Source organism: Columba livia, chromosome Z (assembly GCF_036013475.1).
Source record: "Columba livia isolate bColLiv1 breed racing homer chromosome Z, bColLiv1.pat.W.v2, whole genome shotgun sequence".
NCBI classification, from domain to species: Eukaryota; Metazoa; Chordata; class Aves; order Columbiformes; family Columbidae; genus Columba; species Columba livia.
Genome location: NC_088642.1, coordinates 77298839 through 77324485, shown reverse-complemented (window position 1 = coordinate 77324485; position 25647 = coordinate 77298839). Strand labels below are relative to the sequence as shown.

General features: G+C 43.9%; 2 protein-coding genes and 1 long non-coding RNA gene across 7 annotated transcripts in view; 2 read left to right on the top strand and 1 right to left on the bottom strand.

Moving 5' to 3' along the window:
• Nucleotides 1-12440, top strand: part of ACOT12 (acyl-CoA thioesterase 12) — a 37954-nt gene extending 25514 nt beyond the window's left edge. For all 5 annotated transcript variants that reach the window (XM_065046435.1, XM_013370940.3, XM_065046436.1 and 2 more), the window contains 4 exons: nucleotides 7164-7297; nucleotides 9518-9646; nucleotides 10690-10816; nucleotides 11745-12440. In XM_065046435.1, coding sequence (XP_064902507.1) covers nucleotides 7164-7297; nucleotides 9518-9646; nucleotides 10690-10816; nucleotides 11745-11879 — 525 coding nt within the window. In that variant the 3' untranslated portion in view covers nucleotides 11880-12440. The remainder of the gene's footprint in view (nucleotides 1-7163; nucleotides 7298-9517; nucleotides 9647-10689; nucleotides 10817-11744) is intronic.
• Nucleotides 12441-14969: 2529 nt separating this feature from the next.
• Nucleotides 14970-21960, bottom strand: ZCCHC9 (zinc finger CCHC-type containing 9). Its single transcript, XM_021281270.2, has 5 exons — nucleotides 21349-21960; nucleotides 19657-19807; nucleotides 19286-19378; nucleotides 18135-18203; nucleotides 14970-16612 (listed from the first exon to the last, which is right to left on the bottom strand). Exons 1-5 carry the CDS (start codon nucleotides 21634-21636, stop codon nucleotides 16497-16499), a joined length of 717 nt encoding a protein of 238 aa, XP_021136945.2. The 5' UTR covers nucleotides 21637-21960; the 3' UTR covers nucleotides 14970-16496.
• Nucleotides 21910-25647, top strand: part of LOC135577327 (uncharacterized) — a 15441-nt gene continuing 11703 nt past the window's right edge. The window contains exon 1 of the long non-coding RNA XR_010469057.1: nucleotides 21910-22283. This is a non-coding gene — a long non-coding RNA (uncharacterized LOC135577327). The remainder of the gene's footprint in view (nucleotides 22284-25647) is intronic.

Below are 25647 nucleotides of genomic sequence, written 5' to 3'. Positions count from 1 at the left end.
GGGCAGAGAAAAGCAATGTTTTACATTTGTAAATAAATACTTTGGCTTGGCAGTGTTTGTCTTTAGTGTGGCTGGGCTTGAAAACCAAAACTCCCAGAGTTTCCCTGAAATGTCGCAAAGCAACCTCTGTTTGTCCAGGGTGCTGTGTAACCTGGAAGTGCCATGCAGTTCTTCTAAGATGGTCTGAATGGCTGGTGAAAATAGGGCTTGAGATCCCTAAAGGGCAGGCTTGCCAGCAACTGATCAGTTGTGCTCATTGAGCAACACACAGGACAGTGTAAAAACTCGAACATGCATCTCTTTTGTGTGAGCTGTTTTCTTTGCCACAGCTGACGTGCTTCTGTGGGTTTGTCAAATTGTTTGGTTCCAGTGAAACACCGAACCTGGACATCTTTGTTTAGGCAGTACTGCTGACTCTCTGCAGTACTTCTCATGTCACTGTGATAAGCAAAATGTGTGCAGCAGTCTGTAATATACTCATTTCTCAAGTATTGTGGCATGTGATATTTTTCTCAATAGCAGGCTCTGGCAGTTGCACTTTTCTCCTGAGAACTGGTGTGGCAGTTGCACATACCCCTCTGAGAACTGGAGCCTGCAATGGGGCAGTTAATGGCTCTTTTGTGGGACCTGGATTCGGTTGAGAGGGTCATTAGCAGAGGAGGGGCCCAGAGAAGCTGAGAAACTTCTGCAATGCCCACAGCCTGATCTGATCAGACTATAAAACGGGGTTCCCGCTGAAGATCCCGTTTGTGTGGTCTTCTCGGAGCAGTGGGTCTGCTGAGCCGGAGCCCTCCCCTTAGACTGGGACGCCGTCTAAGGAAACTTCCAGGGAGTAAGAGTGCCTCACCTCCTCGTTGGGGTGAGTGATAATTTACTGAATATTTCCTTGCCTAACCCAGGCAAATGAAAGTTTACCCTGGAGTCAGAGGGCTCTGGTTTGTTTCTTGTGAGTGCGTGCATGCACGCTGTGGATCCTCATTATTCTCATTTTGCTGCATTCCAATAATCCCCTCAACTGATATCCGAAGCTTTATTTTATGCTGTTGGAGTGCTAACTAATTGTATAAACCCTGTTTGTTGGCTGCACTTTTCCAGCCAGAATAAAGTCTGTTTTGGAACTTGTTGTCCACCTAAAACTGACTTTGGGGTGCCTCTATGACACAGGCATTATCTTGTGATAGTTGCAGGTGGACACTTCCAGTCGGCAGGTGGCAGAAATTCATATACCATATTTTTCAGTCTCTATCTTTTCAGAAGAACACTTGACTCTTCTTTTCCTATGCATGTTTTTTTCCTTTTTGATATCTCTCTTTCTGCCCTTTTTCTATTAAAAAATTACAAAAGCCAGAAAGCAGCAAACCTCTCCATTCATCGATCAGTGTTACAAGCTCAAAATCAGTAAAGAATCTTGTGTAAGCCACTTTTAAGATAGGAATATGCTGTTAAGAAAACCAGTAGTGAGATAATTTAGCTGGGAAAACACAGTTTTAACCTAGTGCATGTTCTCTGGACTATGAAGAGGTACCCATTAAGGTTTGATTTCTGAAACATGGCAACTGACTGGCAAATTAGTTAAGATTGTGCAGATTCAGAGATGTTTGGGAACAATAAAAGATCTTTACAATATTTTAGTTTGACTTCCTGCATGTCACAAGCTACAAAACTTCACTTACTGATTCTTGCACCTGGTCAATAGACTAATTGAGTAGGAGCATATATTAATCATAAAGAATTCCAGTGATGCCATACCTGCCAGTTCCATGTGTAGGTTGTTCCAGTGGTTAATATTAATAACTTCCAGTAAAGACCCTTGCACCAATTAAATGGCAGATAGCATCCGTGCTGGAAAAGACAAGCTTGAATAGTCAGACTGAAACATTGAGTGTTATTTTCAAACCTCTGCTAAGACTCTATTATTATCCATGCAGAACTTCTTTTCTATATCCACTGAGACTGCCACAATCTCAGTTTCTTACCTAACACTAAATGTTTGAAACCTGTAATAGAAGCAGCACCAAATATTGTGAAGAAATTTCTTCATATGAAAAAAAACAAAACCCATGCACATTTTGGATGACATTTTAAAGAGCATGATGTTAACCTTCTGTCTCAGCAAGCCACCAGGTACATTCCAGTATTACTGGAGTCTGGAACTTTCTCTCTTTTGTTATAGAATTATTTTTGTTTGTTGTCCATGCTGCATGTATTGGTATAGATGCACTTCAGTTGGGTTGTTGATCCTGCCACCCTTTTGAGGGGAGAAGGCTTAATTCCTATGTGACCATTCTCGGGCGCTCACATGATTTCTGACACATCTATAACCCTTGTGTCTTTGCAATCACATGGCTCTCCATCCCCTGCCTCCATTGGGACAGCAGACTGAAGGACCTCACTAGCACCCCATTCCCCAAACACTGGCATGCCGCTCCTAAGTTTATCTCTGGTGAGCCTGGTTTTCTCGTCTTCCCCCTTCAAATCTAGTTTAAAGGTCTCTCAATGAGCCCTGCTATCTCCTGCCCAAGGATCCTTTTCCCCCTTTGGGACAGGTGCACCTCATTTGTCACTAGCAGGCCAAGTATCATGTAAACTTACCCATGATCAAAAAACCCAAAATTCTGCCAGTGACACTAGTCCCATAGCCAGGTGTTGATCTGCTGGGTCTTCCTGTATCTTCCCTTATTGTTCCCTGCAACTGGGGGAACAGAAGAGAAGACTATTAGTACCCCTTATCCCAAGGCCCTGAAGTCCATTTTGGTTGCCCTCTGATTGCCCATTGTAGTATCTTTGCTGCCTGCCTGAAAAATTAGTAGCAGATAATAATCTGAGGGCTGTAGCAGGGCAGGAAGTTTTCTCTTCACGTCTTTAATCCTGGCCCCAGGGAGGCAGCAGGCTTAAGTGGGTCTGATCTGCATATAGGGCCTCCACTTCCCTTCAGAAGGGAATCTCCTATGACAACAAACCATCTTCTCTTCTTTATAGCAGCAGTTTTGATGGAGGCTGTTGACAAACTTAACCTCTGTGGCACCTCCAACTTAACTGAACCATCTTCATAATCCTCAATATTGTTGCTTGGTTTCACTTGCAGGGCCTCATACCTGTTGTTCAAGGGAACCTGGGAAGGTGGGGTAGTCACAGCAGAGACCTTCCTTTTGTGCTGGGCATGAACATGCTGCCCTTGCCCCTTATCCCTCCATCACTATGTTCCACCATGCAGAGGGAGGATAGAGAGTCCTTCATATGCTGGGCCTGTCCCAGGGAAGGTTGGGTGTGACTCCAGTGGTCTGTCTCTCTATCGCACTCACTGATACTCCTCCTGGAGCCCTGTCACTAAGTGGAAGAGTTCATCTCCCTGTGGCTGTTCTTGTTGCTGCCATCCAGTATGGGTGTAAGAGCAGGGCCCAGCCTGCAGCCCAACGCCTGGCTGGCAGCATCTTCCCACCAGATCTGGGTTTGGGCAGCTGCATCACTTTGTGGTGGGTGCTGACCTTACAGAAGCCATGGCTTTCTGCCGGGTGGATACCACTGCTCCCTGGTGGAGCTGGGAGAACTTCCCCACACTTCCTGTGCATCCTTCCATGCAAACTGCCACACCGCACTCTGTTTCCCCACCCTGGTCACTGGCACTCTCTGGGCTGCTTTTTATAGGCATGGGGTTGGTCTCCATTGCCCTGGCAACGCCCAGGTCTTGTCAGTGTCTCCTGCAAGGGCTGGTGGCTTCTGGCGGGTCTCTCTGCTGCCCTGGCACTTCCCTGCCTCAGGAAAACCCTCACTGCGCCAGGATCTGCCACTGTGCTGCAGACTGGATTGGCTCCAGAGCAGCTCTGCTTGGCGACTAATCGAGCACTTGACCTTCCCTGATAGACAATCATAGCAGCATCTTCACTCAAACAGGTCTCTTCAGTGTCCATGGAATGGTTTACTGGGGAGAAGCTGAAAGAACAAACAGTAGGAATCAGGTAGTAGTGCTGATCAGTGCTCTGCCTGAAGGCAGTTCTACTATGCAAGAGAAGACTGTCAAAGGCATTAGACTGAACCTTATTTTGGGAGGAAATATTCTAGTAGGTAGGTTTTGCAAAGCAGCATCTGCTTCTCTATATGTAGAGGTTTTGTTCCTTTTTCCCCATGTCACAGTTTAACCCCAGCTAAGAATCAAAATCATGATAGCTGCTTTCTCACTCCTCCCATCCCACAAGTTGGGAAGAGAATTGAAAGGGAAGGGAGAAATTCATGGACTGAGATAAACACAGTTTAATAAAACAAAATAATAGTAATATACCACTACTACTAATAGTATATGTAAATTACAAAATAGAATATAAAATAAAATATACTCAACACACTTCCCCACGAACTCCATCCACGTTGAGCAGCGAATACCAGGAAGCAGCACCTGGTCCCAACAGCCGATCCCAGAGCAACAACAGAGAAAAGATAGAAAGGCCCAGAGGCCTCTGTGAAACGGCAGGGTGGAAAAAGACCAAACTAAAGTGAACTCCCAAATGGAACTCAGCTGAAATGGAGGAGCACCAGAACAGGTCTCCATCTCCCTAGGCAGAAAACCCAACTCCCATTAAATATGAAGCATGAATGGGATGGAATATTCTCACTGATCAGTCTGGATGTCAGTCAAGCTCTGCCCCATCCATGTCCCCCTTCCAGCTGCCTCACACCTGTGGGCAGAGCTCAGAACGTCCTTGGCTCCCAGACAACAACTAAGGTAACAGCAAGCTCTTACATTCTCTTTGTTCCAACTCAAAACCACTGGAAATTTCCTTGAAAAAAAACCAACATTAACTCTGTCCTGGGGTATTATATTCTTGTTCTCAAACTAAATCCGAACAACAACTGTGCTAGCCGCAAAAAAGAAAAGTTTCTAACTGCATGAAGAAAATGAACTCACTTTCAGTCAAACCAGCACATCCTGGAACTAGAAAGACCCCAAGCTGATTGACAGTTGTTGAAGGTAGAAAACGGCACTGTGAGTTCTTTGACATAGAGCCACAAGACTTGTAGGCCTGCAGAAATAACTTGTCCTTGCCAATGTTCACTTAGCAGAGATATGTTTCAACAGCTGCACATCCTACTTCATTTTGTGATTTTCAAGAGTAGAAAAGTCCCAAGACAACATCATTTCTCTTCTATGCCTTAGAGGAATATTGATCTGTGCATCTTGGAGCTGGTTTCTAAAGCTCTTAGGCCTTTTGTTTTACACCAAACTTTACTTCAGCAAGATTGCTGGATCGTGTTGTTGGTTTTTTTTTTCATATTCCAAAACATAAAAATACGAAAACATACAAAATCTGCGTTGTTGTACAAATGCTCTGTAAACCCAATGATTGTTAATTTTTGATATAGCGAAAAAGAGCAACAGAGATGAAGCTCATTAGTTTTGTATCACTTGGAAATTAAAATCTGTTAAAACTTTAGAGGATTTGAGAAGCAGATGTGTACATCAGATTGAAGTTTGGGAATAAAGTCCACTAATTCTAAGCATTGTCTTCCACTCATTCCACTGTTCATGGAACACACTGAGCCTTTCTTTTGCAAGGGCTGTGTGCACATTGTCATGTGCAGGTTACTCCTTTTGAATTCTCTGTGTTAGGTTCAGGCCTACAACTAGATATAGACCCAAAATAATCAAGACAGATACTGCAGATGTGGGAAAAGAGTATCAAAACTATGTTTTGAAATATTTTTTCAGTAAATTGTTAACTCCAGGTGCTCTGCTTCACAGTAAAGAAACAAAGGAGGGGGAAAAAGTAATTTTTGAAAGAGAAATGTTGAATCATTTTAGGGGAAGAGGGCATAGCCCAATATGTGACTTATCTGCATGGACAAAGGGAGCTGAAGTAGTTGAACTATAATAATTACTAATTAAAGATAAGCTATTGGACTGCATAGGTTGGAGAGGTGGATGAGGGAGGTAATCCATGTACTATTCCAAATCGTCCCTCTTAAAGCTTCAAAAGTGTTTTTGTAAAATTCTGGTCCCCTTTGGATATCTCTAGATAAGCCCCCAAAGCTGTAACGTGCAGGATTGCTGGGTATGTTCCAAAATCCTGATGGCAGGAAGGGCAGTTGCTTGTTTTGCTTTATTTTGCTGAAGTCTTTGTTGCCTCACACATACATCTCACATACCCTGTTTCCCCAAAAATAAGACCTAAACTGAAAAATAAGCCCTAGTTACAGTTCATTTAAAAAATCAATTTAAATAGTGTCCAGGCAGCTATGCATGTAAAAAAGTAGTAAGTTTTGTAGCAAATATTAATATAAGACCCTGTCTTATTTTCGGGGAAACAGGGTAGTGTGGCCTCACTCCAGCTTGCTCCTGCTCACCAGTGCCACATCTGATGGATTCTACTCTATAGTTTCAAATTTCTGCGAAGCTTTACTTAACCACCACCTTTAGATACTTTACATAAACATATCTTAATAAAGTTTCTTCCATTTCTTCCTAATAAATTGTGTGTTACCTTTCCTTGCTGTCCCATATTTGTGCTGTGTTTCTGCAACTTGACCTGGATCTAGGGGTTAAAAAAATGGTAGAATTCTGGACTGCAGCTGACCTGCCTAGGTTTAAAAAGTCCAATATACTGTCACTGATTACTGATGCAAAATTCAGAAAGAGAATTGCATGATGTACTCACGCTGCATTGTTGGCTTTTGGAGTCAGTGAACAGAGGCCTCTTTGAGGAAACTTTCTCTACAAGGTTGAGATATCCTTCATTCAAAGGATATCTGCTCTTGTTTATGGAAGTAATGACATCTGTGTGGCCCTGACAGAAGAAAAATACACTGAAAAACTCAAATTTTTCCCAGGCACATGCAGCGTGAAAAGTATTTAGATAATATATATACGTAGTGTGAGAAAGAGGTCATACTGGTCTCTGGCTTATCAATCTCCACTTGCAAGCTAATTCAGCAATCCCTAACCAGATGTAATTAAAATTGTGTGATGCCACTATGCCATCAGTGTATTTGATTTTACATTGTGCTATACTGTAATGTAAAATTAGTCTTGAATACTCATCTGCCTTTCATAGGTCAGATAACATTTCGTATGTACTCCTGAGAAAATCTGCTTAAGACCTAAATGTGTAAAATTTGTGATAAAATACTTATAGTAATCATTCTGTTTTTAACATGTTGTTCACTTGTTCTAGGTAAAAATATGGACTCATGAGGAAGGTGATGTGTTGTCACTCAAAGTTGAAATGCAAGTGAAGATACCATCACGCTTAGCTTTCTCACTTTTGACTGACTTCACACTCCGCCAACAGTGGGACAAGCATGTCTTGTAAGAACTTACCTTCCTTTAAGACTGTTGGAATCCATTGACCTTTTCTGATACAAATGTTTTTTGAAATGTTGACGCTTTTCTACCTAATTAAGAAGAAATTGCTGTAAGAAGTTGACATTAAAGTCAAAGTATGGATTAGAGGGTTTTTTGCCTTAAAAATGAAAATTAATTTCTCCTTAGTCTGATTTTAAAATATTATTTTCCTGGATTGTCAGACAGCTGGGACAGAGGTTACCCTTTTCTAAAATGAACCCATTCTAAGATGTCCATGCCTGGACCATACCTATGTTGAAAGGCTTAACCTGAGTAGGTTGCACATAACTTGAGGTGGATATATTATGTAGGTGTTATGCAGGCTCTTCATGTTTGTGTCGTTTGGGACACTAATGCTCAGCTTCACTGTACAGTCAACTTGAGAAATCAAGAAACAGGGTTCCTCAAAATATATATTTTAAGAAAGGTAACATCTTGTAAAGTGTATTGGAATTGGAATGGGTTTCAGAACCGCTGTAAAAGGTGTATGAGGTTCTTTTATTTACCTTATATGGTGTAGAATAATGACTAGCAACAATTGAATTGATATAATGCTGATTTGATCTGGTGAATATTCTCTTGAAGGAGAAGCTTTTTCAGTTAGTCATTCTATCCTGAAAGATTTTTATCTGAGAGGGAAAGTGGAAGCGTAGGGATATTTGAAAATTTACAATCTCTGCTGAATTTATGGCTTGTTACGAATTAAATCTAAAGAAATATTGTGTTGATTTTCCATATCTACAGCCAAAATCTCAGATTTCTTATGACTACTGTGAAGCCTAATTGACTGATCCAAATGGATTACCAGCTTATTGATGAGGCGGAAGCTGAGATTAAATAAATCAGTTACTGCCAGTGTAAAGGAAAATCCTAAGTTTTTTATTTTTGTAGTTAAAACTCAGATAGTGGTCCATTCTTCCAAGATAGCGGGTGTGTCCTGCCCAGATGGCCCCACCTGAATGGAGTAGAACACAATTTAGAATAAAATTTTGCAAATATTTCCTGACTGTCCTATGGCTGTCAAATGAACAATGTTTGGTCATTGAGCAAGTGTTTTGATAGGCAAGCTAATGCCATTCCAAACAGGAATTGACAGTATGCAAAAGATAGGCTTTTAAGACATTGCTCCAGCACCTTGCAGCACTTTTTAACAATTGTGGGTCAGAGAGGTGGTGTCAGATGAGGTGTTGCAGAAAACCTCGATTTTTCACTGTGTTCCTCTCACTTCCTTGCTGCCTGAGTATGAAAACCATAGGCTTAATGTTAGAATGGAATATATGCTTGTATCACACAGTATCACAGTATGTTTGGGATTGGAAGGGACCTCAAAAGATCATCCAGTCCAATCCCCCTGCTGGAGCAGGAACGCCTAGGTGAGGTCACACAGGAAGGTGTCCAGGCGGGTTTTGAATGTCTCCAGAGAAGGAGACTCCACAACCCCCCTGGGCAGCCTGGGCCAGGCTCTGGCACCCTCACTGAGAAGAAGTTTCTTCTCAAATTTAAGTGGAACCTCTTGTGTTCCAGCTTGATCCCATTACCCCTTGTCCTATCATTGTTTGCCACCGAGAAGAGCCTGGCTCCATCCTCATGGCACTCATCCTTTATATATTTATAAACATTAATAAGGTCCCCCCTTAGTCTCCTGTTCTCCAAACTAAAGAGACCCAGCTCCCTCAGCCTTTCTTCATAAGGGAGGTGCTCCACTCCCTTAATCATCTTGGTTGCCCTGCGCTGGACCCTCTCCAGCAGTTCCCTGTCCTTCTGGAACTGAGGGGCCCAGAACTGGACACAATATTCCAGGTGTGGTCTCACCAGGGCTGAGTAGAGGGGAAGGAGAACCTCTCTCGATCTACTAACCACCCCCCTTGTAATACACCCCAGGATGCCATTGGCCTTCCTGGCCACAAGGGCACAGTGCTGGCTCATGGTCATCCTGTTGTCCACCAGGACCCCCAGGTCCCTTTCCCCTACACTGCTCTCTAATATGTAATTTCCCAACCTATACTGGAACCTGGGCTTGTTCCTGCCCAGATGCAGGACTCTACACTTTCCCTTGTTAAATTTCATTAGGTTATTCCCCGCCCAACTCCCCAGCCTGTACTGTGTTTTTCATAAGAGATGCTGTTCCATATAATCCGTGTCTGCATGTGTATGTGTGTGTGTGTGTGTTAAATGCATTTGCAGAACTTGTGAGGTCCTACAGGCTGTGAATGAAGACGAGAAAATATATTATGTTACATCTCTACCCGTAACTGGCCATAAACCCAGAGACTTTGTGATTCTCGTGTCTCAAAGGCAACCCTGTAAACCAAGGTGAGTATGCAATTTCAAGTTCAACTGTGAGCACTTTTGAGACATAGTTTTGATTACCGTTGGCCTTTATCTGGGTCTGTCATTGGGTGATGAAGACAATATTTTATTTTTTGAGAAATTAGATTAGTAGCTGATTTAAAATACAATATGTTGATGCCTGAGTTTGCACAATGAGATTAGGTTTGCAACATGAAGATGCAATTAAATAAATTCAGAGCATCACATATTTGTATTGTAGTCTAGTATTGCTTCTTTGATACTGTTCAGGACTAGCCTATCATGAGGGGGAATAGGCCAGAATTCCAAACAGGCAATTAAAATAATGCATGCCCCAGAGGTCCTGTTGATGTGCTGAAGCACCTAACTGCGAGTTTTTCTGTTTGTTTCAAGTGACTTTGTAATCCCATTTAATGTAATCCTGGAGATTTTCTTATTCAAGGAAGTGCTTGGCCATTCTTGAAACCTCACAGTGACACATTTATCGTGTCTGTAAATTTTGCTGTTTTAAAAAGTCCCTTGATCAGTTTAATATACATTGATTTTTTTCATTAGATTTACTTTTGTTCTTGCATAATGAAACATGGATAAATGGGACCATTTGGTGTATTTTATTGTTCTTTATTCTCAGTTTCTTTTCCTGTGTTCAGTAATTCCTCATGTTAACAGGACATTGCTTCTAAATGGCAATATTCTGTACTGTGCTTGCTTTTTTCCCCAGCATGTGGGAACTGAATCATGTCTACTTTTGCTGGGGCCACACTCTAAGGCCTCTTAGTAAGTGGCTCCTAGGCCCTGAATCTGTGAATGTGGGTTATGGAGAGCAGGATAACTAAATAAAAGGGGGATGTACATGGATGATTGTTCAGTGGTTTTCCACGGAAGTCTTCTTGATTGGCGTTTGTGATAAAGCCTTAACAAGGCTCAAGATTGCCGAGTCTGAAAATGACATCTTTGGTATAGCTGTGCATACTCTGTAGTCATTTGCAAGTATATTTTTAAACATCTCGTTGAAGAAATGTTTGATTCTTCCCCTTGCTCTGCAGCGAACCCTACGTGGTAGCTGTAAAATCAGTTACCCTCACCTCTGTGCCACCTTCTCCAGGATACTGCAGGAGTGAGATCCTTTGTGCTGGATTCCAGATCTACAGTGGAAGCAACAGCAACTGTACGGTGAGCAGCTCTGCAGACCTCAGCTGTGACTCCTTTCCTTGTACATGTGCATATAACCTCCTTTGAGCTGACAGTCTAGAACGGTAACAGCAATGCAACCAAAAAAACCCCAAACAAACAAACAAAAAACAACCAACCAACCAACCAAAAAAAAAAAAAAAAAAAAAAAAAAAAAAAAAAAAAACAAATAAACAAACAAACAAAAAACCAAACCAAACAAAAAAAAAAGTCAGTTTCCCCAGATCTACAGTGTGGTTATAAAGATTCTTTACTCCACACAGTTTTGGACAATCTGAAAGTTTGGAACGAAATCTAAACTAAGCCGTGCACCTCCAGAGAGTCATCCATTCGAGCCTAAAATACATTTCTGGAAGGTGTATGTTAAACTGCTCTTTGGTGGTGTCCATTTCTTCCCACTGACTACAGAGGAAGGACAAGGAATTAATTCAGATTAAATGCTGGACTTTACCTTTTGTATGTCAGAAATCATGCAATCTGAATCCCATCTCTGGACCCGTGGCAATGTTTGTCTTTTGTTGTTTTCCATGAGAAGGCTGTAACTTCCTCATTTAAGAAAATATATTTTTGAAAACATTCAGCAGCTCTCAGGAGCTGGGATTCTTTTTTCAGGCAACAGCTTTGTTCATAAAGCACATATATTTAAGAGGTTATACTTAATGTTTCTTGCTGCACTGCTGTGTCCATTTACCTACATGCTTGAGGACCTGGCAGTAGTGAGGACGCTGAGATCACTGAAATACTGTAAAAAAGGCACACTCTTTTTGGTAATTATCACCTTCAGTTTCAGAAGCACTATGTGTTTCTATCTGCATCCATAAAAACTCTGACACTCATCTAGGCTCTGTAAAAAATAGCCAACTATTGCAATCCATAGGCTTTTTTGTTTCATTTATTTTTGTTTAAACAGGTGTGTTACTTCAATCAAGTGACATCAGGTTTAATGCCGTACTTAGCTGCAAATCTTACTGGCTCATCAAAAGCCATTGAAGACACTGCTTTGGAATGTATAAAGTTCTTGGAGCGGGAAGGCAGCAAGTCCTAAAGATAAGAACAGATTTGTGAAGAGACCTCTGAAGATTGTCAACCAGTACCAGTTAAAATTCCTGCATGCGTGTTCATTGACTTTCTACAGTTAGTTGTTTTGGATCATGTAGCCAATATTGGGCTTGAGCCTGAGAATATCTAGTACAAGCATTTTCTATCAAATTAAGATTAGGCTTTAGGCTCTAAATTCAATTTAATTTTAAAAAGATTAAAGGATAGATTCCACTCTTGTTTGCATTGATTAATTTTATATAAATGGAGCCAGAATTTGGCCAGGTAGAGCTGTAGCTCAAGAGACAATTTCACTGTTTTAATATCATATTGAATGTAATGACATCCAGCCAGTTTTAGTTCAGTAAATACCACCCTGGCTAATTTGCAGAGAAGTGATGCTGCCAAGTCGCTTACCCAGTGGTCTGACCTGGTTGTCCAGGTTCTCGCACACCCATTATATGTAGATTACACCCTATGTAAGATAGCATTTGCTAATGTTTGTACTTTATCTGTTAATACTTGTAGTTTATCCGTGACTTCCAATAAATTATTGTTTCTGAGATTACACATGCACATTAAATTTTATTACGGTATCTCTGGTCGTGACAATGGGGGCTGTTGGCCTTGTACAGGAGCGTCCTGGTCTCCCGCTGGCAAGCTCCAAGGAAGACTGTTCTGGTATCATTGAGGAGATGCAGAACAGTAAGACTCTTTGATCCACTCCCTCACAGATGAAAAGAGAGAACGGTTTCAGAGGTTTTACTGTGGTGCGGCTACTTTGTTTTCTGCTCTTATTTTTGCTCAAAAGAGCCTTATTCAAAAAAAAAAAAAAAACCAAAACAACAAAACAAAACAAGTAGGATCACCAGCAGTTAGATTGTAATGTAAATGCAGGGTTGTTACAAGAATCAAAGTGTGTGAACTGTAGCAGTGCTGTTTTATCTTACTTGCATCTGAGTGGTCTAGGACTCTGGTCTTAAGTACATCTTCAGTTTAACCTGGGACCAAATCTAAGCCTTCATCATTGATTTACAGGTTAGACACGCCTGCACGTTTTGCATATGGCGTGTCTAACAAGTGCAGCAGAAGAGAGAGCAGCTGGAGCACCGAGAGTCACCTGGACACTCAACAAGGCTGGTTTGGCCCGAGCCAAAGCGTCGGTGAAATCAGCCACTGTTGTCTACGCCTAGCAAAGGGTGGCTGCTGCGTGGCATACAACACGGGGATACCTTTGCGCTAGTAGCAAAAAAAGTGAAGTGGGTCCTGGTCATTGGCTCTGGAGGAGAGACTGTAGACGCAGATCCTGATTTTGGATCAGCATTTTGATCAGGTGGGTAATGTGCGATACCTCTGCCTAGGGCCTAAGGACAGCAGCCTCAGGGCAGCCCTTTCCCGAGCATGAAATCCACCAAGGCCCTGCTCGCCGCCTTCTGACCCCTGAAGGGTCCATGCCACCTCTGTGGACCAGGAGCTCTGCCCTTAGAGTCTTGCCCACACTTGCTGTGTGCAGATGATGGCAGAGAAGCTCTTGAGTGGGCAGGAAAGTCTCTGTGGTCCCAATTTTTAGGGAATAGAGACACCTAATGTTCATCTCTGAATAAACACATCACATCAGGGAGAAAGAGCCCAAACGCTGCCTGCACCAAGTGTTTTTTATCAAGGTGACTCCCTGTGCAGCAGCTTAGAACTTGTCCTTGGAGACACATACACACTGAACTCAGCCGTGGGGTCACTGCAAAGGCTATCTGGAGAACAGCATTTGGCATTTTTGAGATATTAATGTTTGCTGAGGTCATGCCCTCTGCCCCCAACACTGAGATGTTGGCCACTGAAGTGCAAAGCACTGCAAAGCGCAGCCACGTTCACATGCAGCCACCACGTGTCTCTGTGGGTGTACAGGAAGAGTGTCCTCTTGACAAGGATTGTATTTTACCAGCCTCAGTGAAACCTCTAAAACAAGGTTTCCAGCACACAAACTTTGCTTAAACTAAATATTTGCCTGTTACAGCTGCTTTTCAAGTAGCTTTCTCCAACTACACGTACTGTTGTAAAATCATGCAGAAGGGGATGAGTGGGTGCATTTAACGAGCAGTTTTGTCCAACAGCGACTGCAGATCACTCACCAGTGCAGTGGTTGTAGAGCGTAGCGCAAGCATTTCAGTGCCTCGTCTTCCTCAGCAGTCACTGAAGCAGAGGGTGTCCCTGCTCACTGCAGAGGGGTTGGACTAGATGACCTTTGAAGGTCCCTTCCAACCCAGACTACTCTATGATCCTAAGAGGGAGTTGTACATGCTTCCAGCCCCATGCAAGCACGTCTGACAAAGTCCATTATTTCTTCTCAGAGGACAAATGAGCAGTAGGCAGGTGTAGCTGCCTGACAAGTGCAAGATGGATCAAAGCAACAGGTATGAAGCTTGGAATTGAGAACAAAGGCGAATCCACGGCTTCCTGTGGATTTTTTTTTGCTGCAGCTGCCCTGCATCACCCTGGTTTTGGCAGTCCCTTTCGCCAAGCAAAGCAACAGTGATCAGCAGTGGCAAGCAAACAGTGAATTTTCTTTTCCTCCGTGTAACTCAGCAGCCTAAGGGCCGCTTCTGCTTCAGGTTGCAGTAGCACAAGCAGGTGACCGCATCCCTGGGAGGAGAGGCTGCATCCTGACCCACAACCGACACACCACACTCCCCACACCAGCCCCTGATCTGGGATGTACTGGTGCCACTGGGAAAGCCAACAGGCATGGCTTCAACATCCTACAGGTGAAGAACATGTTAAAATATATGAGTTTTTAAAGACAGAAAATAATCTAAAAACATGCTTTCTAAACAATATATTTACTCATATAATGGAAACACCTTTTAGGGCTGGGATAAATGCCTGTTGCAAAACATTCACATTAAAGCGATACTGCTTTGAGCTTTAATCCAATAGTTAATTAAAACTGTGTAATTAATCCTTGATTTCATCCACTCCTCTTCCCCATTTAAACGTGTGCTCTGATTATTACAAACTGAGCATACATAGCCTATCTTAGTCAACTTCATGTGCCTTTGTATCCATAGCAGAACCAGGAAACCTAAAATAAGAGCTCCAACTATTGCACTCTTCAGCAGCATTTTATTAAAAATAATTAACATGTACAAATATAAAATATATGTCTCCTTCTCTGGAGACATTCAAAACCCGCCTGGACATGTTCCTGTGCGACCTCACCTAGGCGTTCCTGCTCCAGCAGGGGGATTGGACTAGATGATCTTTTGAGGTCCCTTCCAATCCCAAACATACTGTGATACTGTGATATATCCACGCAATTAAATTCCTGTATTTGGGTTTTTTTTTTTCTGTAAAAAAAGGATGTTCCAAATCTACCGTTTCTATGGCTGGTCCAAAGCACCTCAAAACGCTGTCCTGAGCGCAAACTTGCTATCTCATGTTTGATCTTCTCACCAAGGCGATGTACGGACCATCGGGACACTTTTATTAAAAGGATAAATCAATCCTTAGCAGCAATAGGTTTATCACTGTGCAGCTTGCGCTGCGGGATGAGCTCGAGCTGCACTTCTCCAAAAACACTGTGTTTCCTTGTTCCTCTTGGGTCAGATGATCAGACGCAAGGGAAAACCCACTGCCACCGGCTGCACGCGCTGAATTACTACAGCATCTGCAGAGCTGTTGTAGGAACTCTGTTTTCAGTTGGTTTTGTGACTTCATTAATATGGGTCAGTTTTTCAGGCTGCAGCCTCCATTTAAAAATAAATAAATCTGCCAGTAAGCATGCGCATGTAATACGAAGTTCACTCCCAGCTCACCAAGACTTTTGAACACGCTCCTTGAAAAAAATACAGAAAGTAAGCAAGCTACTCACTTGCTCTCCAAGTCTTTTTGGGTGTATGTTACCATGGACAGCAGAGGAACGGCATGATTCCACTTCTGCTAGGGGACAAATACTCAAAACAACCCAACATGCATAACCTATCACGTTAATGCACATACACATTTAGCTGAGCAGCGGGAATTGTGCTCTCAAGCTCTGCAGGCCATACCTGACAGCTTCACCACGAGACTGCTCAGGCTGGCACATACAGAGCAAGAAATCCATTTCTAAAAGAAGGCAAAACCAGACCAGAAACCAAAGAGAGTCTTTAGGAAATACCCACAGTCCCTTTCAGAGAAACAGAGAAATACTATTATTAAGATCAGCATGATTGTGTTCACACCTAACATGAAAAAGCATCATTCTTAAGGTAACAATACTGACACCAAAATCCAGTGGTCATAGACCCCCGTGGCAAAATGCACAAATCCTTTTTAGTTACCACAGCCACATCCCTGTTACAAGAAGTCAGTTTCCCTCTGCATAACTCCCTCTGTGATTCAGAGAAAATGCTGTATTTTGGTGGAGATATATAAAAATAAAATACCTGCTCACTGTATTTCTGTTGCTCACAGCTTTTCAGTAAGCTAGGCAAGACTGGGAGGCAAACTGGAAAAATGAGGGGGGATAAAGAAATAATGTAGCCACAGTGACAGTCTGGTTGATTTTCTGGAACGAGTTATCCACTCAGCGTGGCCAGTACTCCGGAGAGAAGCAGTACAGGAGAACAGGTTTAGAGTCAAGAGGCCCTCAAAAAGTAACAACTTTGGGTACTTTCACTTTCGGTTTTTGCAGCTTTGACGTTTCTGTGATTTCTTCATAATCTGCACTCATTCCAACAGCCCATCGCCCAACTGTAACCTGATCTGCAGAGTGAGAGACAAGATATTGCAGAAAGGCTAAGCGTTAACATTGTATAAAACTTTCACTTTTGAGGAAGATTTGGCCCATGAGGGCCTATCATTAATTCACCAAAGATCTGTCTGTTTAGTTCAAGCTCTGAAGACAACTCTCCTCACACAAATTTTGTGTGCGTGTGGTGTTTTCTAAACTCCCCACATGCAGATGCCCAGGTTTGAAATCATTACTATGTGTTCATTCCTGTTTGACTGTCCAAAGAAACATCCGAAGAGAACGCAGGCAATAAATTAGCTCTCACATTAAGTCCCAATAACTCTTACGATGAAGATATCAGAATATGTCAAGCACCTCTAGATATAACGCAAAGACCTTCTCTATTATTCAGATTAAAAAACTAAGCCTGAGGAGGCACAACAGAGCAAAATTTACAGCTCTCAGCTCACACTCCTGCATATAATCAACATCATCCTCTTGCTGTTTAAATGCCATTTATACCAATTCACAGCCCTTTCCTAGAGAAAACAGTTAACCAACTGATATTTATTTTCTGAATGCCAATCTGATTTTGACAGCAACAAATCAAACCACATCAAGAATGTCACATGGATAACTCAATGTTTACTTTGATTAACTTCTGTATATTAAAGCAGGCCAAATAACTCCAGCTGAATGAATTACAAGCTGTAGTGCCTCAACTTCTTTGCTAGCCCTCTGCTGTCTTTCTGTAGTCTATCTAAAAGTACTTTGCACAATACAGACTGATTGCAAAGACTATTACAATTCTTACTAATGGTGTCCCAGTTCAAATTAGTTCAACTGTTTTTAACCAGCAATACTAGTTTTGAAACATCAACTAAGATGTCCCTTGGGAAATTACACATCAGTTGTCAAGTCAAAAGTGGTGTATTATTAATTGAGCAGTTCTAGAAGTCATACAAATGGAGCAGAAAAACGCACAAATGTGCCTCCACCTCAGTAACAGAATCATTCTTCAAATCCTTTTTTGATGCTTTTGCCTTCCTTACCAGTTTTTTTTTGTATATAATGTAATTTTTCCACCCACACATCTAACTGAAGAACATGTAAGCAAGCAGTTTATTAGCTCGTAAATCCAGCTGGACAGATCTCCTGTCTTCAATGACTCGAACACTGCCCTGCATCCGCAGCTTTTACAAGTTGCCCCTACCACGACCATGCAACTATATTCAGTTCCACCACAGATAAATCATCAAAAAGCCACAGTTTTGTTCTACAGCTGCTAAGTTGTGAACAGCAGCATAAATACTGGGGGGCAAATACACATGAGCTCATATTATCTTCAGAAACCCACAAGCTGGATTTTCTAACAGAAAGTTCAAGTTTTGCATTGCAACCTAATGCCTCCTCCACATACACCTTCATAATAAGCACTCACTCCAAGGAAAGTTTTCTTCTCAAACCCTTTTTTCCTGACCAAAGCCAGGCAAAGCAGTAGATATACACAACTCTGTACTTAAACTCCACTCTGTACCCTCTCCTGCATCTCACCTGCGTTCTGTTTTTCCGGACAGTCTTTCCTGAAGTGCTCCACAGAGCCACAAAGTCTGCAGCTGCCACCTGTTAAGAGAGAAGGTTGTTACCCTTCCAGGCAAAACAAACAAACACAAACCAACCCTCCTACAGTGTTTTGCTCTTGTACGTATATTGGAAAACCTTGTTCCACTTATCTGTAGTGGCAAGTTGTAAATAAGACAAGGAAACGTCCCCACAGAGAGGTCTGAACTCCTTGACACAACAACAGGACATCATGGAGGAGCTACACGGCCAGCTTTGGAAGCTGCAAACACAGCTTCCCGTCTGTGTGTCTCTGAAGGACAGACAGAGCTGTTCGTAGTCAAACTGTTCTGTAAAACATCACATACTATGAATTCCAGTCACCACATACTGAATATTTCTGATTTGCTGGAAGCTCTCATTTTGAGAAACAAGCTGAATTCAAAGGAACTTCTGAAATTAACAGGTGCTCTTGAGAGGCAGGTAATCCAGCTGCAGGTACTGAGGTATGAAATATAAACTCTACCCAAAATCCAAGCACTCAAAGTGATTTTTCTTCCAATTTAACTGTGCTGTAAGACCACCCTTTTGAGTCTGACAGACTCAAGTTTGTACTGGGAGACAACGGGATACAAAGTGCAATTTGTTAATGCCAACAATCAGGCAGAACAGAATCTTGAGTGAAATCTTCAAACTTGGACCACATTTCTCATTGAAGTCACCTAAACTGAAAACATCCTCTTTCTAGTGAGAGCTTTTGCGTGAACACATCCCAAAATGTTAACCTGTAGTGTGAGAGTATGTTTATAAATCATACTTTTGTATCTTTACATTTAAATACACACTGACTACATACATACAGCCCATTATGATTTTTTCTTTGTGTGCCTCTCAATATTGCAAGCACAAACCAGTTATCACACTTTCCATCTCAGCTCACTGTTTAACACTAAACTTACAAACTAGAAATTGCTGGGTAATCAATATTAACACCAAATTTCCCAGAATTAATTTGCTTTTACCAAAAGTAAAAGATACTTGGAAACTCCTTTTAATCAGATCCTCATTCACTTTCAATGTTACTTTACTCTGTGTCACGTAAGTATCAAAAACGTGCTTTGGTTTTAGTAAATTAGTACACCCACCTTCAGCATACAATCCCTTGGGATTATCTGGACATGACCTTGACAGATGACCCATCTCACCACAGATGAAACATTTTGCATACGGAAACGGCCCTGCAAAATCCCATACAGTTTATGATTCACTTTAAAAACTTCACAAAGTCACAGACAACTGTGGACACACTATAAGGACAATATTTTACTGCACTATTACACTATAAATGCTATACTGTCACTCACGCTTTTAGGTTCATTGTTATGATATTGTATTCCTTTAGACATATTAATTTATATCCTCAGAACAGTTAAATTACTAAAACACAAAGCTTAGATTTCAGTAGTCAGAAAACCCAGACAAAGCATCTAGAAAAATAGAAATTTCTGAGACATACCAACTGCTGGGTCTACTTTTGCTTTGCATTTGCTGATGTCATGTTCTGTGGATCCACACCGGTAACAGATCCCCGTACCCATATCTTGACTTTCAAGCACTGCAGGACAATCAGCAACACCATGGCCAGGTTCTCTACAGTGGAAACATACCTTTGAAAATACAATTTGGGTTATACACATTTTCACAGTTCACAAAGCAAAACACAACACTTACGGTCGACATTACAAAAGAATCCAGTCACTCCTATTATCTGATTATCACCTATACCCACACAGTTGACTCTTACTAGGCCATTATTTCTCTTGCCTGCAGCCTTGAGGATATTATCGGATACATATCTCTAGTGTTGAGATTTGATGTTGCCCTAACATAAAAAGACAAGATTCTGTGAATAGCACTCAAAGACCTGAAAATCCCAGCCTACTAAGGTCTCCTGGCCTTTTTAGAAGGTCAGTGTATCAAGGGATTTTCTCCTCAGGGAAAAAAAAGCCAGATAAAAAGAGATCTCATACTCTGTCACAAAATAATAGTCAGTGGCCAAAGCCACTAAACCATATTATTATGGGTACTTTTCTCCTTTCACCAACAACACTCTATATGGGGTATTTACGCACTGATGGCTGACTGCCCTGGATGAATGATGATACTTGATTTTGACTACAGCACAGTTCCCCAAGCTCTTTAAGTACCGCTGCAGTAAATGCACAGGTAAATATAAGCAATGCTGCACCAACTCTACAATTTACGCATGAAGAAATCAGATATCTCGAAGTAATTAGCAGTAACTCCCTTTAGTATGTTCCCAGATTGCATTCAGCAGAAGTTTTATGTTGAATGCCTAAGTTTGTGCTGAGATAATTGCTTTTAGACAGTCTTATTAGAGTCTGCCAGAGATCTCACTCCAACTATCAAGAAGATATTGCAGAAGGGGGCCCCAAACCAGCAGAAACATTGTACTGATGAATGACATATAGAAATGCACTGAAATAGTTTCATCCAGTAGACAAGAGGGGCTGCAAATTCATCCGAGGGTAGCAATAACAATGTTGAAACAGAAGAGCTGTGCTAAAGTCTAAGACCTGAGCTGAAACCACAGAATCACAGAGTGGTTGGGGTTGGAAGGGACCTCTGGAGATCATCCAGTCCAACCCACCTGCTAAAGCAGGTTCACCAGAGCAGATCACACAGGAATGTGTGCAGGTGGGTTTGAATGTCCACAGAGAAGGAGAATCCACAATCTCTCTGGTCAGCCTGTTCCAGGGCTCTGGCACCTCAAAGTAAAGAACTTTCTCCTCATATTCAGGTGGAAGCTCCTGTCCATCAGTCTGTGCCCATTGCCCCTCATCCTGTCGTTGGGCACCACTGAAAGGAGTCTGGTCCCATGCTCTTCACTCCTGAGATACTTATAAATATTGATGAGATCCCCTCTCAGCTTCTCCAGGCTGAACAGCCCCAGCTCCCTCAAGTCTATCCTCATAAGAAAGGTGCACAAAGTCGCTGTTTGTTCACTTTAACTCGAAATGTGGCTCAGCACACACAGTCTGGAGCCGGTCAGGCCCCGAGCTCCTCACCCAACTCCAGGCAGTGCCAGCAGACTAAGGGATGTGTGATCCCCACACGGGGCTTTTCCCCAAGCTTTCAACAAGCTGCCACCCGCAGGCAGAGACCCACGACCCAAGGCAAAACTCACCATGGCATTTTTCTTCATTTCTTGCCTCCTCAGCCTCCTCCCCTCCCGCCGCCGGTCCTTCCTCAGCGCCTCGGCCGCCTCCCCACTCGGGCAGCTCTGCCGCAGGAACGCCGCGAACCCGTTCACGTCCTCGTTCAGGTACTCCTTCTTCTTCTTCTTCCTCTTCTCCTGCTCCCTCTTCCCCGGCCGCGGGCCCGGGCCGCCCTCCCGCCCCGCCATCTCCTCCCACGGGGTGGCCGCCAGCGCCTTCTCGGCGGCAGCGCCGCCACGACGGGCCCATCTGGTCATGGCGGCGCCGGCCCCTAAAGAGAGGCACGGAGCTGACCGCGGGAGTGCAGCACACGCACCGCTCCCTAAGCGAGACGGCTCCTCCGGCCCGGACACCGAGGGGGTTTGAGGCGCCTCCTCCCTTCACTTCACCTCACGGCCGCGCTCCCTCGCTCCCCTCCCGCGGCGGCGGCGCTAGGACCCCGCGGCCCGTCCCGAGAGGGGTCCCGGCCTGAAGCGGCCGCGGAGACGCCGCTCACCCGAGTCCGCCGCGGCAGTCGAGACAGGCTCACAGAGCGGCCGCCGCTGTGCGCCGGAAGTGTAGCGGAGTCCCCGTGGCCGCCAGAGGGACGGACCGGGCGCCACTTCCTCCCGCCGCCGTGTGTCGCTCGGACTCCGCGTCCCGCCGCCATCTTGAGGCGGGGCCACGGTCGGAACGGCCGAAGCTTTCTCGGTAGCGAGGTGGAGGAGGTGCCGGCGCCAGGTGGGGACGGTCCGGCCGCCAACGCGTGGCAGAGGCCGCAGGCGCCTCCCGACGGGGCCGGTCCGGCCCGGGAGCGGCTCTCGGCTTCGCCCGAGCGCATGTGTGGAGATGCGGTGTTCGCCTCCCTCCTGACGCTGCCGCCGAAGTGAGGCGTGCCCGTGGTGGTCTCACCTCTGGTGACAGTGTAAGAAACTGTTATCTTCCCAATATAACAGGCTCAGGCAGTGTCTCTCAGCAAAGCATGTGTTATTAACGACTTTGCAAGACCAGGTGTTGTACCTCAGGTGGGCACCCCGAACAAGGCTCAGGCCCCTGTCTATTCTCCCACAGTCCCGGCCACGAATTCCCCCCCGCGCCGTATTTCCCCTGGGTTGGGCACTCTGGAATTTGCAGCCTCTCTGATGATTCCTGGATGTCCTGACTCAGTTTACCTCTCTAACTACTCCCACTTCCAACGACCCCCTCACCTTATTTATTTATTTCCATTTAAGGTATGGTTTCTTGTTTCCTCTCCCCATCCCCCCCCTTAACCTTTACCCACAGAAATTGGTTTGCATTGGTGCATTTTCTCAATTAGTGCAAAGAGGCTTTGTTTTAAGGTCTTACAGTGGATGTGTCTCAGTCTTAATCACATTCCACATTTACGGTTGTGGAAACAACATTCTTCCTTGAATATCCACAGAGTAATGTGTATGGCTGTTTTGTGTTATTGAGCAGATGTTTCACCCTCTAGCTTCATTGCGGGGGTAACAGGATCGTGGGACATAGCCCTTTGCAGGCACCTGTGCTTCCAGGGGAGCAGCCGGAGGATCTGGGAGGCTCATGAAGGGTGGCAGGAGTTACTATCCTTGTGCAGGCGCCTTTCACAGAATCACAGTATCACAGTATGTTTGGGATTGGAAGGGACCTCAAAAGATCATCCAGTCCAATCCCCCTGCTGGAGCAGGAACGCCTAGGTGAGGTCGCACAGGAACATGTCCAGGCGGGTTTTGAATGTCTCCAGAGAAGGAGACTCCACAACCTCCCTGGCAGCCTGTTCCAGTGTCTGTCACCCTCACTGAGAAGTTTTTTCTCAAATTTAAGTGGAACCTCTTGTGTTCCAGCTTGATCCCATTACCCCTTGTCCTATCATTGTTTGCCACCGAGAAGAGCCTGGCTCCATCCTCATGGCACTCACCCTTTATATATTTATAAACATTGATAAGGGCCCCCCTTAGTCTCCTGTTCTCCAAACTGAAGAGACCCAGCTCTCTCAGCCTTTCCTCACACGGGAGATGCTCCACTCCCTTCATCATCTTCGTTGCCCTATGATGGACCCTCTCCAGCAGTTCCCTGTCCTTCTGGAACTGAGGGGCCCAGAACTGGACACAATATTCCAGATGTGGTCTCACCAGGGTGGAGTAGAGGGGAAGGAGAACCTCTCTCGATCTACTAACCAAGAATCACAGAATGTCAGGGGTTGGAATGGACCTCAAAAGATCATCCAGTCCAATCCCCCTGCTGGAGCAGGAAAACCCAGATGAGTTTACACAGGAAGGTGTCAAGTTGGGTTTTGAATGCTTCCAGAGAAGGAAACTCCACAACCAACCTGGGCAGCCTGTTCCAGTGCTTTTTTTTCCTTGCACAGCCCTGCCGCCACATCTCTTCTGCATCTCAGCATGGAGTGGGTCACTGGGCGCTGCAGCTGGTGCCAGCTGGTTTCACATATCGTAGTCTGTAGGGGAGCTGCAAGCTGTGCCAAAGCCACAGCGCAGGCAGCGTTTCGAGGGTGCTGCAGAGCTACGGAAGACATGGGGACATGGTCCCCACTGGTGGCCTGCTTGGCTGCCTACCCAGGGTGTGTGGGACAGTCTCACCCTTGGGGCCCTGGCCTTTGGCGACTTCTGTGGGTGCAGCTGCACGCCCCTGGAAGCAGCGTGCCCAGGTGACCAAAAAGGTCAACAGCATCCTGGCTTGTATCAGGAATAGTGTGGCCAGCAGAACTACAGTAGTGATTGTGCCACTGTACTCAGCAGTGGTGAGGCTCCACCTTGAATTCTGTGTTCAGTTTTGGGCACCTCATTACAGGAAAGACCTTGAGGTGCTGGAGAGAGTTCGGAGAAGGGCGACAAAGCTGATGAAGAGTCTGAAGCTCAAGTTTGATGAGGAGCAGCTGAGGGAGCTGGGGCTGTTTAGCCTGGAGAAAAGGAGGCTGAGGCTGACGTTATCACTGTCTACAATTACCTGAAAGGAGGTTGTAGCATGGAGGGTGTTGGTCTCTTTTCCCAAGTAGCAAGTGATAGGACAAGAGGAAGTGGCCTCATGTTGCACCAGGGGGGGTTTAGATTGGATATTAGGAAAAATTTCTTCCTGGAAAGGGTTGTCAGGCATTGGAACAGGCTGCCCAGGGCAGTGGTGGAGTCACCATCCCTGGAGGCATTTAAAAGATGCATAGATGAGGTTCTTAAGACATGGTTTAGTGCTAGAGTTAGGTTATGGTTGGACTCAATGGACTTGAGTATCTCTTCAACTGAAATGGATCTATGATTCTATGCGTTCCAACAGTTTTGTCACTAGCATGCTTCATCATTCTGTGCCAGACTCTTTGCAGTTGGGGAGTTCTGCGGGTGCAGTTACACAGGCTTAAATGCTCGTATTGTTAAGTCAGTCTTGTTTAGATGGAGTTTATCTTTGACCACAGGTGATGCTGGGAAGTCAAAATGGTCCCTATCTCTGCCTTGCAGCAGTGGAACTGATTCCAACATTGACCTGACAAATTTCCAGTAGGTTTTCTGAAGGAGGATAGCTTTTGAAATGCTTCATGACGCATTTCATTCTCCCCAAACTGCTCTTTATGGTAAATCTCCAGGACTATATTAGAGGCCTCTGTTTAGAAATAAAATACATATAAATCCAATAAGAATGTTTTTCTCGAGTCAGTCTTCTCGTTGTATTCTAAATAGTTTTGCCAGATCTCCATTACCCTTCTTGGTGGTCTTGAGCTGATGTTACAAAGACAGCTGGGCACCATTACTTCTTTATTAGTTAGTCTTAATATTTTTGTCTCTGTAGACAAATTGCCTTGCTGTATTTTGCTTATTTTCGGTGGCTTTGCATCCACTAGAGGGTGGTGTTCACAAAGCGTGCGTTGCTCTTGCTGTTTAACTGCATCACTGCCAGTAAGAATAAGCAGAGATTTAAGAATAACTAGAGTGCGTTTACTGCAGGTAAAAGTAATTTATGGACGTCATTTAAGAGCTATTGTTAATAAGCTAGGAAATAAGCCCGGAAAGATTCAGAATTTCATTTTAAAATTAAAAATAACTAATTTGCTGATGTAGTTACAGCTCAACCACAGCATGAGGTCCCAGTTGTTCCACAGCATCCTGCCAGGAAGCAGGTAGATAAGAAATCATGGTCAAAGCTGATCCATAGAGGGCTACCAGAAACAGGTGACAGTGGCCCAAGGGAGGGAAGATCAAAGCAATCAAAGATCCTGCAGGCATCAGTCATCACCCGTATTTCAGATGTATGTATACTATGTTTTGATAAGACTGTTCTATGAATAG